The sequence below is a fragment of the Leptonotus elevatus genome, chromosome 10 (assembly GCF_054856555.1).
Source record: "Leptonotus elevatus isolate MCC_2025b chromosome 10, RoL_Lele_1.0, whole genome shotgun sequence".
Classification (NCBI taxonomy): Eukaryota; Metazoa; Chordata; class Actinopteri; order Syngnathiformes; family Syngnathidae; genus Leptonotus; species Leptonotus elevatus.
In genome coordinates this window covers 5,242,272-5,259,343 of record NC_141248.1, presented here as the reverse complement: position 1 = coordinate 5,259,343, position 17,072 = coordinate 5,242,272, and the positions used below count along the sequence as shown (strand labels likewise).

The following is a 17,072-nucleotide window of genomic DNA, read 5'->3' as shown; positions in this document are numbered from 1 at the left end:
GCAGAAAATTTTTTGCACACATATGGGCATCATGAGATGTTTTATTACTACACCATGCATATGTCAACAAAAAGGGTCACACTTGTCATATTTCCTGCAACAAGCATCAACTTAGCATTGTCACTTAGAGTATCACTTTCTAAATATAAAACACAAACTTTACTGATTGTCATCTTAGAATAAAAACTCAGCAACCTTTGTGTATAAATATAATACCACCATATTTTTGGCTGGGCTTTTAGTAGGTCAGTGGACACACTGGCATGCTTTAACAGAGCTAAACCCTGCTATGTTTTTTTGTTTTTGTTACAAGTCTGACACTAGCATGGACAACATTCACCGTAAATTGTTGCAAAAGCACCCACATGTAAACAAAAGGAGGGAAAGAATAATTTTTACAAAGTCAAAACAAAATTTACGACGATTAATTTTATTGGGGACACATGACATAACCATAGATATACTATTAAAATATACTTCCTGTTGGGTTAAAACCTGCAGACCTACTTTTACATAAATTTCATATACCATGTCATCCTGACTGGCCCACATAAAATATCAATAAAAATACATATTTACAGAGACCATAGTATCATAAAAGTCAACACCATTTCCAAATTTTGGAACATACAAATACAGAAAACATCCATGTCCACACTTTCCTTTAAAAACATTACCAAGCAAAAACATAGATAGGATCCAAACAAGAAGACATAGAACTTATTGCATTTACCACAAATACCCCCCCACCCCCAAAAAGAACCAGGAGAAGTAAAAAATATATACCTGACAAAACGTTTATTCATTGGGTGCAAACTTTTCTATCTCCCCTTGGTGGTATATTTGTTCTGCCATTGCTATCACCTGTTGCCATGTTTAAAATGCAGAAATACCATTTGAGGAATAAAAAGGCAAACTACATCTGATTGGCGTAAGAGGAGGGCCCTCCAACCTGACTGTACTCAGACAGCTGGCCCAAGTCTCCCTGGCTGTTGTAGCTCCCTGGCTGATCAAAGCTCCCCTGGTTGTAGGGCTGCTGGGTAAAAGTACCGGTCTGCTTCTCGGAGGCTCCGCCGGCAAACCTGGCAGCGCCCTTGTGCCAACCAGTCTCTTTGAATACGAACCAGATGTTCCCCGCCCAGAGAACAAAGTTGAGGAACCCAAACACCTAGAGAGAAAGAGTGGAATTGTTTTTTGTTGTTGTTTTTTTGGTCGACTTTTTGGTAATTTCTGCCCAGTTTATTACTTACCACAGAGGTGTTGAGTCCAGACCAGCGTGGTTCCTGCAAAGAGCCGCATTTATTCGTCTGATCCTTGCAGGCAGAGATAAGGAGCTGGACTTCATCTGGATCTGTAGCTAGCTTGACATCAGACAGAGCTTTGGCCCAAGCGGAAGAGCTGACCAGCCACATGAAGGAGAACACAACGGTCACGACAAAATCCTAAAGGGACAAGACACAAAAAGTAGCAAGTAAGCCTAATAAAAACATTCTCTTGCAGACCTCCACCAAGGTTGAACTGTTCACCAAAGCGAAAAAGACAACACTACCATCATTCTTTGCACTTATTCCTTTGTTTAACAACAACATTTTATGATAGCCTAGCGGTTAGCATGATTTCTCAGCCTTTCTCTTTTCCTTTTAATAATTCTTTGACATATTTTCATAGTAAACATTAAACACACTTGTCAGAAGTGTAGCTTATTTGCCACCACTTTGAGTACCATCTTGCTTGTAAGTTTACATATGGGTATGTAAACTTATGACCACAACTCTAAAGTATGTACAAACATGAAAATGCTATGAATCATCACCAAAATACACATGCACATCACTACTCATGTCCACTTCAACCTCTGAAAATATCAAAACAATTGCCAAAGTATTTTTGATTTTATGGGCATTAAGCCTTTTTCTCACTATACAGTTGTGCTCATTAAGTAATATGATGTGTGCCAATAACGTTTTAGTCACTATTGCTCAGTTGTCCTATTCTGTAATCAGTTCACCTGTCCTAATTTTTCCCAAAACTTTCGAAAGCAGGTGAATGCTAGAATCATGTTGAATTAATGGTAATGAAGATACCTTTTCTTATTTATTTTTTTAAATTGGAAAAACATACACACATTTTTACCGCGCTACAAATGGTACCTTTATATGTACACAACTAATGATAGGCCCTACTCACAATCAGTGGTCCTTGGTTGTTTTCGCGGAACTTGTTATGGAAGAAGATGTAGATGACAGTGGCAACAAGGGAGTAGAGAAAAGCAAAGACTGCTATTGTAACAAAGAACTCGGCAGAGGATGAATAGTCTCCAATGAGAAAGAGGCGCTCCCTCCTCATGCCCTCACACACGGGGACTTCAAATGACACCTGGTGCAACCTGATACAGAATGGAGACATTGATCACAATCAAACATTTGCTCTAAGCAGTGGTTCGCAAACTTTTTACACAGAGCCTAAAAATACTTAGTTCTCAAAGTATTGCATTGTAGACGTTAGTGTTGATTAAAGATGAGTCAGAGGTTGTACTATTTTCAATCACTTTAACACTATCCACATTTTAACACGATGTTTGAATATAGTAAAATGAAGACTGCATTTAACAGTTTTTAAAGATCAAATCACAGTAATCAATTTTAATACAACTGAACAGTAATTAGGCAGTGATTATTTCACGTACCTACCACTAGATGTAGCTGTGCTACATTTTAAGAATCCCTGCTTTAGAGAGCAATGCACATTACATGTGCACCACAGGTAAGGTATAACAAGGAAAATGAACACACTACGATTATTGCTAAAAACAGAGAAACTGAATAAATATGTCATGAGCGTTTGAAGATGATGATTAACATGTCTTACCTGAAAGGATAAGCAAAGTCAATGGCAATGCTGAGGTTGCTGCTGGCCTTCTCCATGCAGTCCACACTAACCCGCAGCTGCCCAGAGTAGCCACCACATGTTGCAAAAGCAAATATGGCAAAGAGCTAAGGAAAAGGGGGAAAGGAAGTTATTTAGTATGACCTGTGCTTGTTTGCTAAATGTAATAGTTCAGAGCATTCCTTCCTTTAGCCTTGTTTGCATTAGCACTTGGTTCAGCATGTTTTTCAACCTTTTGTATTTCCATTTTGCAAAAAAAAGAGCAGGCTCATTATTTTGAGTCACCCAATATTTCTTGATAATTCTAGTTTTTAAGTTCCATTAGGTAATTGCAACAGAAACGTCCCCATATAAACATGTTTTTAGTCATGCAAAGGGGAGTTTTGAGGTGACTGTTTTCTGTCAGTTGGTTCCGGGTCCGTTGAATCATGGTTCCACTGTGCTATTTTCCTGAGGCCACTAGAATTGTAATCATTATCAAATCTCACAACAACGCTGTATTTTCCAGCATCGGCATACCAATCTCAAATTGCCAGATGAAGAGAAGTGGCCAGAGGAGGCAAATAATAATCGCTCTTATGTGTTACCAACAACCCCTGATGATGATCTCCTTTCCTTCTGTATCACACCCTCCTGCAGCTGTCTCTTTTGCAGTGATTTATCGGTCAGGTTTAGCCCTTCTCATTTCAGGCAGCGGGCCTTTGAACAGCGGAGTGTGGCATTGTAGCGGGAGGGTGGCTGCTAAGCCTTGCACCCTGTGTGTTTATCTGCCTCTCCCAGCTGGGCTCCTCAGGGAGCAAACCGTAGAGAAAAAAGAAATAGAACAGCGGGAAAAAATGCTTGGGTACAGAAATGAAAAACAAACATCTCTCTTTTTGCCCTTCCTGACTTAAATGGCATTCGATCGATTTAAATGAAGATGCTAATTTACACCAAGCTTTTTAAACAAATCTTTTACAAGCTAACAAATAGTTGCAGAGTAAATCAAAACATTGATGTGATGTGTGCATGTGTTGAAGAGTGTTTTTGTGAATTTTTATTTATTCATTTTCAAACACTCATTACGACTTGACAGTATAGCAAGAAAGATCCGTGGGGACAAAAACTCATCATGAATAAAACATCTACACCATCACTGGCTATTTAAAACACGTTCCTTCTAATATTGTACTTAACAATATGTTTATTTTTCATAAGGCCTCTTAGTTAAGCTTTTCCTATTTGGATGACAACTTAAAAAATATTTGTACATGAAATAATACTAAAATTATATACTATGAACGGAGCATCAAACAAAACCATGATGAAGACGAGTTGATGTTTTTCAGTTGACTGAGATCACTTCTATAGGTTGTCAGCTCTGTGACTGGGCATCTTTTAGCTGGAAATGACACCAGAAAATGTCAAAAGTAGGGGTGTCAAAATTAGTGTGTTCATTTTAAGTTAATTCAAAGTTATTTTAACGCCACTAATATTTTTTAATGCGCAATTAATGACTGTCCCTTACTTGGAAAGCCTGTACTGGGAGCACAGGTCGCAACGCAGCAGACACGTCCACGTCAAAATTTAGCAGTAATAAATTGAATAATAATGCATATTTGTGGAGAATGGGGTCAAGTTGTATATATTTTTTTTAAATGCAGAATTTCACAAGTTACTTCATGTTAAAGATTAGATAGCTCTTAATTTGAAAAGAAAAATGCACTGAGCTGTCACCAATGTCTTACAAATGCAATTATGCCATCTAGTGGCAGAAAAAAAGACCTAAACACAAAACTGACACGACGTGGCAGATTTAGGACTCAGACGCAGAGATAGGAGTTTGAGGCCAAGGCAGATATTTATTAAACAAAAAAACTCCTCATTCAGAGGGAAAAAACAAAGGCTATTAAATGTTAAACTAAAAGCGCTCCAAAAGGGAGAATGGCTAAACTACCAACAAAACAATATCACTCCTTAACTAAAACTATACTGTGGCTATACAAAGTTACAAACCAAAGTTCACACAAAAGACAGGACAACAAGGCTGAGGACTGTGACTGGCTTGAGTGGCTCTGACGAAAACACTTTGGCACAAGACACGGGAGACGCAGACCATTTAACACAAGAGGGTAATGGGAAACAGGTGGACACAATCAGGAATCAGGGTTGACAATGACACCACATGAGGAAGAGCAAGTGACCTGAAACGAAAGGAGTCAGAATTTTCCAAATAAAACAGTAAATGATAAGACAACCTCACCGCGGTGTGACAAAATCAATATCACTCTCGTTTTTTACAGTAAAGGACATCTTTTTCATTTCAACTAAATGTTATGAATTGAAATTAAATTACTGTATCAATGACTAAAAGATGCAGCCATATTTCTATTTGTTAAAAAAAAAAACATTTTAATGTTAACGAGTATGAAAACTTACTACTATATTTTATTGTACATTTCATTGTACATTTAGAATAGGTATAACATTTGTGATTAATCGTGAGTTAATTATTAAAGTCATGCGATTAAAAAATTTAATTGCCCGAAACTCCTAGTAAAAAGATATATCTATCTTTACACGCTGAGAAAAAATTCAAGCATCCGATGATTAGAATGTCCACATTGATCCTTCAAAATGGTGCAAACATATTTTATTTTCTCAAAAACTGTTAGGGAAATGAATAGTGAATGAAAAATATTTTATCCATGTAAAAAACAACAACCAACTTTTCATTTAATCTGAATCAAATTCCTAAAAGCTAACCACTTTATTAACAGCCGTGCACATGAGCAACGTCCATGCGCCTTCATGAGCAAGCTTCTCTTATCTTTTTACAGCAGCAGCGTCACAAAACAAATTCAGGACTCATTTAGTGGCAGCTAATCCCTTCATGCACGGGGAGTGCTTTTTGTCCTGCATAGCCCAGATTCATCTACACCACTAACTCATTTCTCTCTCGCTCTCTTTGCAGGCTTGGCTGCCCACAGCATAAAAATCTCCATTAAGATTTTGTTACCCTCTAATGTCCATTGCTTCTCATGGCTATTTTGGCAGGGGTTCGTCACCTGGACAATGAGACATGGACATGTTCCTGCTAAGTCTTCTTTTATCTACTGTATACGTTTATGTGTGCCGGCCAGTAACACATAATACAAAATATTTGATCAATATCGGACAAAACAATCCCTCCAGTGAGGTCCGTTGGACTAAAATGTAGAGTTTCATTTCATTTCGTGTGCAATTTAAAATAATAGCGGATGCTGAACTACCTCCACATATACTCTTGGTGCTTCCCTTGTTTTGATTTGGTGTGAGTGTACTGTATGTGCGAGTGGACATTGTGCAGCAGTCTGTCAAAAACATACACCTACGCGGCATTATAGTCCACTGAGGTCAGTCAAAAATGATGCAAAAACAAGACAACACAGACCCAGCCGAGATACATTGCGATGGATTGTAGTTCAAACAGGCTCTATCTTATCTTTAGAGGGACAACATGGGAGTGATCACAACTGGTCTTCAATTACTGAATTAAGGCTTTTTTGGTTTTCGGTTAATGTAGAGTTGAAATGGTCCTCACAATGAACCATTGTAAGATTAAGACAAATAGGCAACGTGTAAAGTCCCAACTATGACATCATTGTGATTCTGGGTCAGCCCCATCTTATAGATGATGAGAAGTTCCTGACTCACAAATGGAACTAAATGATGAACTCTTTATTTGTGACTTATTCACTTGCATGTTGCCTCAATGTCACGTACGATACAGTGTCTGTACAAGTGTGTGAGATGTTGCAGCTATGATGATGCTTCAATGCATAAACAAATGTATATCATTAGCATCATGTGCTCATTCAACTGTGCAATTTCGCTGCTTTTCTCATTCCATCGCTCTTGTGTGCGCACACACACATACAGTGAAGTGCTTGGACACATCTCAAAGGACAGCTTCTGCATGAGTTAGTCTATGGTGGAGAGAAGCGGACCTTACAGCTGTTTGGAACAGAATATGCCAGCCTGAGATCGTGTGCCAAACACACACACACACACACACACACACACGATCAGCATGTTTGCACACAAGGCAACTAACTTTCAATCTTAAATGAAGATTCAGCAAACTCACTGGACTTCTGCAACAATGAGTATGGTTGCAGTGAACATACCTTCAGCGTCCACATGGCCAATCAGCTGTACAGTTAAAGGTTGGACATTATTAGCCAAGCGAGATGCTGGTCAGTCACCCAGGAAAGAAAAGCTCTTATTGCCTGAAGTCACGTAAACTACCCAACTCACAAACTTGTGCTTCAGATAGCTTCATAACGTGCAATGACATTTTCTTTGTTTTCATGGTCTATACACAGACAAAATAAGTGTTCGAATACAGAACTGTTTCATATGTGAAGTGGCTTATCAGTGACTTTGAAATAAAATAGGCTAGCTTTCGTTCTAGGTTATGAGTGACGGATGGATGGATGGATGGATGGATGGATGGATGGATGGATGGGCAAATAAGAATTGATGAATGAATGAATGAATAGGTGTGTGATTTTTTTTGTTGCAGTCAATTTATGGTACCTACATTTATAGGGAACATCGATGGAATAATTGATTTTTAACCATTATTAAAACAAACAAACAAAAACAAAACTTTGAAGTTTAGCAGTTAAAATTGTAGCACAAACAATTCCCCACTAATGAAAGCAATCTCCTAGGTAATCGCAATTTTAACGGACAGAGGAAGTGTGTTCATTTGCAGACAGTTCAATTGCTGTGGCCTGCTTCCCATGTGGTTGTTTTGCACTTATGTTTATGTTTCTCTGTGTGACACTACTATTTATTATTATTGTTATCATTATTATCATTGTTATTAATTATTTATGTGTTGATGGGCACATGCCACATTTCTCGCTTCTTTGTTTTACTTCTGACACGATGTATAGTTATGACACACACACAAATGCTGGGTAGATGTGGATAGAGCAGATTGGGTAACTTTTACTCAAAGTTGTATTTTATATTGTAAATTGCAATATTTTGAACCAGCAGATTGGCTTGAAGATTCGATTTGGATGGGCTGGAGCTGCTGAAGCTGGTTGACATTTTTGGACAGGCGTACTGACGTTTATGTCAATTGAATGCTTTTTTTTTTTTTTTTTTTTTTAACAAATTAATTAATCAATCTATCCAGTCATGGCAGTGACTGGATAGATCACTACTGACTTGGATTGGGGTTCAAGTCTGGGTAGATGGCCCACCCATGGAAAATGGGTAGTTTGCATGTGGTGTATGGTGATCCCACCTACATCCAAAAGGTAATCAAACAACATACTGTACTGTGAGTTTTCGCACACATTATTTGCAACAAACCACACAGACACGCACGCACATGCACACGTACACTCTACATTTCTTTTTTTTTTAGGTTCACTTCACATCACAGGAAAAAAAGAGTAACAGACTCAAATATTTAGTTTTGTCTTTACTTTCATTCCATTCCTTCTTATTTTACTATATGTTGCGTTATGGATCAGTGCAACGTACGCGCTGATGTGGCGCATCCAAGATACGCACGAATGGAATAGAAGACACATCCTCGTGTAAAACACCAAAGCTATGTATTGTTAGATTAGTGGGTGATAGGTGGGGGGAGGATTTGAGCCACAGCCACGGCGGCATGGTTACTTTATGGCTAATTTCGTTTAGGCTACATCACCAAATATTGATGTCACGAAAGGTCTGACTGTGAGAAATGCGGACAGGGGTGAGACGCAAACGTCCCCCTCGTCGCATTTAATCCACATTATGTAACTCAACCGTGTTTAATGAAGTTAGCACATGGTATGAAACAAAATGTTCCAACTCACCCATTCCAAAACACGGATACATCCCAGAGGTAGTTTAAGGACCTGGAAGGTCCCCGCAGATGCAAGCTGCAAAGACACGAAAGAATTAAGTAGCCTATAATGGTGTTTTCATTTTTATTACCATGTTTCATTCAGCAGGCAATTACACTCCTTCAAACATTCTATTTACTGACCTGATTTGCAGTGTCCATTCCAGGAGCGCTTCCTTGTCCTACTCGCTTGATTGGATGTAAACAAACAGCAAACGGAGACCCAATACAGATAGATGTGAGGTGGGATCAGTCGGGGGGCTCGGATTCCGACTTCGCCCGAAAGAAACCGAGTCTCCCTCTCGCTCTTATTGTTGTGCTCTTGTGTCAATCGTTCTCATTTCTGAATTATTAATCTCGTTTAAATGACAGAAATATATATCATAGTATTTTACATATTGTCTCATATTCCTGTATGAAAATATTGATAAAAATATTGTGTGAAAATATATAGTGTTAAATTATTTTCCCCACCAAAAATAGTCACTGGATATTGTAAAATGCTGCACTGTGGAAGTAGCCTAAATCTTTTATAAGAGATGAGATCAGGGTAATAAAGAAAATGAATTCAGAAGTTATGTGTAAATAAAAATACTTAGATAGGGCCCTATTTTTGTGCCCAGTGCAAGGGTAGCACACAGCACAGTCTAATATGGGTGGAGTTAACTTTCTTTCGGTATTTAGATACAATAAAGCATTTTGCGGTGTGCGGCATTGTGGGATGGAACGCAGACTCCCCCCAGCGAATCGAAGCAACTCCGCTCATGCATCCATTCATCCATCCATTCATCCATCATCTACCGCTTATCTGAGGTCGGGTCGCGGCGGCAGCAGCTTTAGCAGGGAAGCCCAAGGCTTCCCTCTCCCCAGCCACTTCAACCAGCTCCTCCGACGGGATCCCAAGGCGTTCCCAGGCCAGCCGAGAGACATAGTCTCTCCAGCGTGTCCTGGGTTGTCCCCGGGGCCTCCCGCCGGTGGGACATGCCCGGAACACCTCTCCAGGGAGGCGTCCAGAAGGCATCCGAACCAGATGCCCGAGCCACCTCAACTGGTTCCACTCAACGTGGAGTAGTAGCGGCTCGACACTGAGTCCCTCCCGGATGACCAAGCTTCTCACCCTATCTCTAAGGGAGAGCCCGGATACCCTGCGGAGGAAATACATTTCGGCCACTTGTATCCGGGATCTTGTTCTTTCGGTCACGACCCACAGCTCGTGACCATAGGTCAGGGTAGGAACGTAGATCGACCGGTAAATCGAGAGCTTTGCCTTTCGGCTCTGCTCCTTCTTTACAACAACGTACCGATACAGAGTCCGCATCACTGCAGACGATCCGCCTATCGATCTCCTGTTCCAACCTACCCTCACTTGTGAACAAGACCCCAAAATACTTGAACTCCTCCACTTGGGGCAGGATCTCATCCCCGACCCGGAGAGGGCACTCCACCCTTTTCCGACTGAGGACCTTGGTCTCGGATTTGTAGGTGCTGATTTTCATCCCAACCGCTTCACACTCGGCTGCGAACCTCTCCAGCGAGAGTTGGAGATCACGGCTTGAAGAAGCCAACAGCACCACATCATCTGTAAAAAGCTGAGATGCAATGTTGAGGCCACCAAACCGCACCCCCACAACACCTTGGCTGCGCCTAGAAATTCTGTCCATAAAAGTTATGAACAGAATCGGTGACAAAGGGCAAACCTTGGCGGAGTCCAACCCTCACTGGAAATGAATTCGACTTACTGCCGGCAATGCGGACTAAACTCTGACATCGGTCGTACAGGGACCGAACAGCCCGTGCAACTCATTCCCATTAATATTAGGGTAATAGAAGCGCACATTGCGGAGGCAGAAATTGACTCACTGGGGTCCGTCCATGAGATTTGCATGTGCAAAGTGCATTTATACAGGTAAACTGCAAGATCTCCCCTTTACGGATGATGTTGTCGGCTACGCATGTGATGTGGGAAATCGAAAACCAACTTGCACCCCCTATTGTGCACGCCCATCTGTGACCCAGGGTGCCAACAAACATATTTTTGCTATTAAATGTGCATGCGAGAGTCCAAATGAAAGTGGGGTCAATGCAGCCTCTGATACACTTCCATTATGGCAAGTGCAAAGCATTCTGATAGAACTGCTTATTTGACCACATCTCTACCATCATTCCAGTTTCATTTCTGTTCCTCCCTCCATTCTCTTTGTTCCCTCTTCTGTATTACACTCACACACACATACACTGCCTGGGGGGCTGTCTAAGCATCAGAGTCATTACTTCTGATTGGCTCGTACATTCGCCATTAAATGGATGTGCGCAGGGACAGATGAAGTCTGTATAATATCCTTTTGGTTAGAATATACTTGAGATATGCACATATGTAAAATATATATATTGTGGATATGCACACAGTAAATTGGACTCTACTGAGAGTGGGACCAATTAGACTCAGTTGTAGAGTAATATTTACACTTGGAAGAGAGTAAAATAAAGAATTGAAAAACATAAAATAAAAGTCACTCAAGGGTTGAGGAACGAACTCACGATCTTAAGCTTGGGAGACAGCTGATCTACTCCCTGAGCCATGCAGCTGCGGTTGTGTGTTAGTATATCGCTCATGTCAGCTGGAATCTCCGTAACTCAGAGAGACCAAAAATTATGTTTTTTTGTTTCCTCTTGGATATAAGCAAACATTAGGAGGGGCATAGCTCAGGTGGTAGTGTGGTAGTCTCCCAAGCGGAAGGTCATGACTTTGTCCATTAACCCTTGAGTGACTTTTGCCCCCCAATTTTTTATTTTACTCTCTTTTAAGTGTAAATATTACTCTAAAACTGCGTCTATTTGGTCCCACTCTAAATAGAGTTACATTTACTCTAAATACAGTCAAATTTACTGTACAGAATTTAGTGTATATATAAATGTTCAATACTACTTCTTTTTTTTTAACAGATACCTATGAGTACTCAAATCTTGAGTAGTAACATATACCGATACTGAGTGTCAATACCACTAATACTTTTGATACTTACTTTTTATATATAACCCCCCCACCACCACACACACACACGCAAATTAACTAAAAAATAATGACAGACAATTTTAAAGAAAGAGCTATATACCCCAATGTGGCATTGTTCCTTAAAATTGGATGAAATTAACGGCAATTTTCTCTTCTTCTAATATCTCATTCTTGAACATAAAACAGCCACAACAGGGTATCGGCTTCCGTCGTGAACATCAATACCTTAAAATAAGCCCATGTATCGGATCGGCCCTTGACCAATAACTGGTATCAATACTCGCAATCCATTGCAGGATGCTGGCTGACCTTTTATTTACTCGTAATGGCAACAAACTGTTTTGGGTTAAATAACATCCTTATGATTCCTGAGAATCACAGTATAGCATTAAAACGAGAACACAATGAAACAGCCTAATAATATCAGCCTAGCTACTTTTAACTAGGATTGCTGAGGGCGTGTTTATGAAAGTGTGTGTGTATCTCTGTTACAATACCAACAGTCCATCAGTGTTTCCCATCAATGAGGCTCAACTGGAGCTGAATGTGTTCATATAGCAAGAAAGAATGAGAGATAGGCAACACAGCAGTATAGGAACAATCACAATTGTTCTTTTCTGCCTAAGCCTATTTCACATTGAGACTCAGTGAGGAATTATAGTAGAGACTGGGTCAGCCACTTATCCATCTCATCCAACAACGCAACACTCCACAACCCCACAGTAATTACTGCTCTGCTGGAACTGCTGCCAAAGCTTGTCCATAGTCCACACCCTCTGATGTTGATGATTTAGAGCAAAACCAATGAAGAGTTAAAAAAAAAAAAAGGACCCTGCATAACACACATTTAAAAAGAATAAGAACACAAACATCTTATGGAAAACTGATTAGTGTGCATATGTCACACTCAACGGTTAATGAAATCTATCCTTGTGTGCCTGTGATAGCAATGAAACATGATTAGATACCAAAACAAAAGATGCGCTTTGGAAATGTTTCTGGGTAAAATGCCACTAGCGCTGCTCTCGTCCTGCACCAGTTAGATGGCGTACATAATTGGGATTAACAGTAGCAGTGATGGGAAAAGAGAGAGAGAGAGAGAGAGAGAGAGAGAGAGAGAGAGAGAGAGAGAGAGAGAGAGAGAGAGAGAGAGAGAGAGAGAGAGAGAGAGAGAGAGAGAGAGAGAGAGAGAAAGCAAGAGACGGAGAGATTAAAAGACGAACAGACAAAATGCACTATCTGTAACTGAATGTGCCAATATTACATGACAAATCGAAATTACTATTTTCTAGGGCCCCAATCAGGTATCCCCCCGGGTATGAGGTATGAACACCTTTTCTGAGAGACATGTTAACTCAGTGTCCTCTGGAATATCCACTAGAATGTCCATTGCTAAGCATAACATTCATACTCATTGGTGAGTATAAGCAGGCAGTGGAAGAAGGTTTCTAACTTCTTTTTGTACAGGTATACACAAAAATTGGGCTGTGCATTATCATGCAGCAATGTGACAGTGCCAGCAGCTTGAGAATCGGCTTCAAGATATCTTTGCATATACTGTATCTCAAATTGTCAACAATAAGTGCCATGACAAGAGTCAGGTGGATGCACAGTGCCTTCTGCCATCTTGTGGAAGAACATTGAATTGATCTGCCTGTCACAATACATTGCTGGCAATAATAGATGAACAAGATACATTCATTTTCATAAATAAATTCAGAGAGCCAAATCAGTCCCATGAGCTCAAATCCAAGAGAGTGGAGTTGACAGGCATAATAATGAGTGTCCCGGCTGCTCTACAATAAAGATTACTGCATACGGTTAACAAAAAAACAAAAAAATCATGTATTTTAATTCAATGTGCTTTTATTTTTTTCCAGAGCAAATAGTGTTTACAGGGATAAGACTTCACTTACCACCCAGATCGAGACAGCATCATCACAAGTGGTTTAAACACTCAAGCAAGCAATATTTAAGATCACACACAAGATTTTGGATAGTGATCAACACAAATGTGCACAACCCATTGGAAAAGTACATTTTATCCATGTCAGTCAACACAAATACTGTGTTCTGAATTTTGATGTTAGACTCTCAGTGACGTGTAATAATGTTCTGCACTAACATTGACAATTAAGGATGTATCAATAATATACCAGTATCTGTGTCGATATTATATGTCTGTATTGGTGCTCGTAATAACGCCCCATTACTCAGATAAAACTTCACCAGCATGACTAGGCAATAGTGTAGTTTTATTTAACAACTAATAAGGCTAGTGTTATACACTAAACAAAAATATAAACGCTCCCATTTTTTATGAGATGAACTGAAAGATCTAAAACTTCTTCCACATAGACAATATCACCATTTCACTCAAATATTGTTCACAAACCTAAATCTGTGATAGTGAGCACTGCTCCAGACAGCTTTTTTTTTTAACCCCCCCCCCCCCAATAAAACAAAACTGCACCTTTCAGAGTGGCCTTTTATAGTGGGCAGTGTAAGGCACACCTGTGCACTAATCAAGGTGTCTAATTAGCATCTTGATATGGCAGGTGGGATGGATTATCTCGGCAAAGTGCTCACAATCACAGATTTAGACTGGTTTGTGAACAATATTTGAGAGATATTGGGATATTGTGTATGTGGAAGAAGTTTTAGATCTTTGAGTTCATCTCGTAAAAAGTGTGAGCAAAAAAAAGTGTTGCGTTTATATTTTTGTTGAGTATATTTCAGGAAAACTTCTAACATGTTAATGAAGAGTTTGTGTTTTTGAAAAGTATTTGATTAAAATAATACACATTTTCATCACAATTGTAAAATGGCATTATCAAGTATCATTGGTGTGTATTGGCGAGCACTCAAAAGTACTTGTAATCAGTCAGAAAAAAGTAGTATCACTGGATATGGGCAAATCAACATTGACATATGTATTTGTGGGATTGTTTTGTAGGACAGAATACTATAGAAAATGTTGATTCCTAGGTTCATTTCATTCAAAAAATTTCTAACAAATATTTTGGGGGATGTATGTGCTCACTTGTGTTGAGCAGCATTTGTGTTTTGCCGTATTACATTAAGACGCTCGTCCATGGAAACGTGCCACCAAAGTCCCAGCACAGTGTTTGCGCTGTTGCTGATGCCAGAAGATGTGGAGCATTAGCGGGGCGTGGCTAACCTTGATGCTACTGAGTCTCTGCAACTTTACGTCGTCTGCCACCTCTTGGCTGAGTTATTGACTGCCCTGAAAGCTTCCACTTCGCAATAACATCATTTACAGTTGATTCTGGAATATTCAGGAGAGAAGAAATTTCACCAGCTGGCTTGTTGCAAAGGTGGCATCCTATTACAGAACCACGCTGAAATTCAGAGAGCTCTTTAGTTTGACTCATGATCCCCACAGTAAGTATGCAAGGCAAAATATTTGAAAAGTCGATACACTTGTGCCCAATGCAACAATGGAATTCAATAATGAATTTGAAAGAATACTTTGTCCTGATGTGTATAGGCCAGACACTGAAATAAATGTAGAAATACAGTATTGTTAATCATCAGGATGTATTGTTAATCTTTACAATGCTACATTTCCGCTATATCAATTTATAACAATAGTTATTTAAATTTGAATGTAAAATTTACCATGTGTATTGGATGAGGTGGGCACATATGGATACAGGGGGCTGTTATTCTGCGATCCTTGATCTGATCATGAGAAAAATATAAGGCTCAATCAATATTAACCATGCAGGAATTTTTGTTAAGACAAAAGTTAAAAGTACAATGCTTTACAATGAGTGCGTTCGCTTTTACAGAAACAAATCAGTGACGCATTTTAGTCTATTCAATAACTATTAATAGCTGTCAATTGTTTTTAATGTGGGTTTGACAGGTCTAACAGAAAAACACAAAGCAGTTAAACAACGAATTGTAAATTAGTTAAATGAAGTTTATTAACATAAGTTCGTGCTCCAACCTCAGATTTATCGTAAACTCGCATATTAATTTTTTTTTTTTAGATCATTACTTACCGTCGAAAATGATGCACAAAATGCGACTATTTGCAATTTGATTTTTGCTTTCGACTTCCTGTTTCCTGTGGCACTGAGCATGCGCAATGGCAGGCTCTGCCGTCACTCTCCGTCGAACGAAACGTTGTCCTCGTTTTCTCCGTTTACTTAATCAACAAGTCATCCAAAAAATATAAAATTTAAGTTGTAAAATTACTGCAGGGGCCGAAAACGTTCTCGTATGTTGTACAAAGTGGGCGTGGTTTCCACTTGGGAACCCCCCCAAACAATCAAAAAATAACATCTTTGCTTTCCTGTCACAAAGCTTCAAACCGTACCTGGGGAAACAGTAATAAGTGATGTCGTGCTAGACAATTATCTCCATATTTTGGGGGTTTTATGAGGTTTACCGCAACTGCTACGGCTCAACAGGTTACTGTCGTCCGCAATACACGCCATCAACAGCACACGAGTCTCCAAAAGCAACCTTTGTGCTTTAAGTGCTGTACTACGGTACTCAACCAAACTAGTGCCAATCGTGTTCAAAATCCCATTTGCTGATTTTGCAACTTTTTATATTGATGGGATGTACCACAGAATATTTAATAGCCTTTTAGACTGTTTTAGCCTCTCATATTTACTGATTGGGAGCCATGATTTAGGCAACTTATTTTTTTTTAAACTGTTTTTACCCTCTCACGCTGACTGATTGGGAGGCATGTTTTAGACCAGGGGTAGTGAACCCTGGCTCTCGAGAGCCGCTGTCCCGCTTGTTTTCCATGTCTCCCTCCTCCAACACAGCTGACTCATTAACAGCTCATCAGAAAGCTCTGTAGAAGCCTGATAACGATCCTGTTCATTCAAATCAGCTGTGTTGGTGGAAGGCGGCATGGAAGACTGGCAGGACAGTGGCTCTCGGGGACCAGGGTTCTCTCCCCGTTTTAGACAAATTAGTTAACTTTTTTTTTAAGCATCATTTATGTATAAAAAAAAAAGAAGAAGAAAAAAAGAAAATTTAGGAAATTGCAAAGCTTTATATTAAAAAAAAAATGGACTCAAATATCTATATGTTGGCTGTGTGTGTGACTATCACAGAGTTTTTTGTTTTGTTTTTGTTTTTGCATTGTATTGAGAGGGGTTTAATATTCTGGTTACACAACCAAGTAACAAAAAAATTGAATGTTGTAATTTCTCAAGTGCTTTCCACATATTTCATTTGTGTAAATTGATGACAAAAGTATGAACTCAAGGGATGCATAGATTGAAAGCAAACTTAAAAACAACA

General features: G+C 39.4%; 1 protein-coding gene and 1 long non-coding RNA gene across 2 annotated transcripts; both read right to left on the bottom strand.

Annotated features, from left to right (window-relative positions):
• Positions 1-23: 23 nt before the first annotated feature.
• synpra (synaptoporin a) lies at positions 24-9,057 on the bottom strand. The gene is made up of 6 exons (XM_086087977.1): positions 8,909-9,057; positions 8,736-8,801; positions 2,869-2,993; positions 2,188-2,386; positions 1,251-1,442; positions 24-1,168 (listed from the first exon to the last, which is right to left on the bottom strand). The coding sequence occupies exons 1-6, from the start codon at positions 8,924-8,926 to the stop codon at positions 917-919; spliced, it is 852 nt and encodes a 283-aa protein (XP_085944103.1). The 5' UTR covers positions 8,927-9,057; the 3' UTR covers positions 24-916.
• A 4,574-nt stretch (positions 9,058-13,631) lies between these two features.
• Positions 13,632-16,320, bottom strand: LOC147166827 (uncharacterized). Its single transcript, XR_015096317.1, has 3 exons — positions 15,809-16,320; positions 15,420-15,482; positions 13,632-15,296 (listed from the first exon to the last, which is right to left on the bottom strand). It is a non-coding gene; the product is annotated as an uncharacterized LOC147166827 (long non-coding RNA).
• Positions 16,321-17,072: the final 752 nt, after the last annotated feature.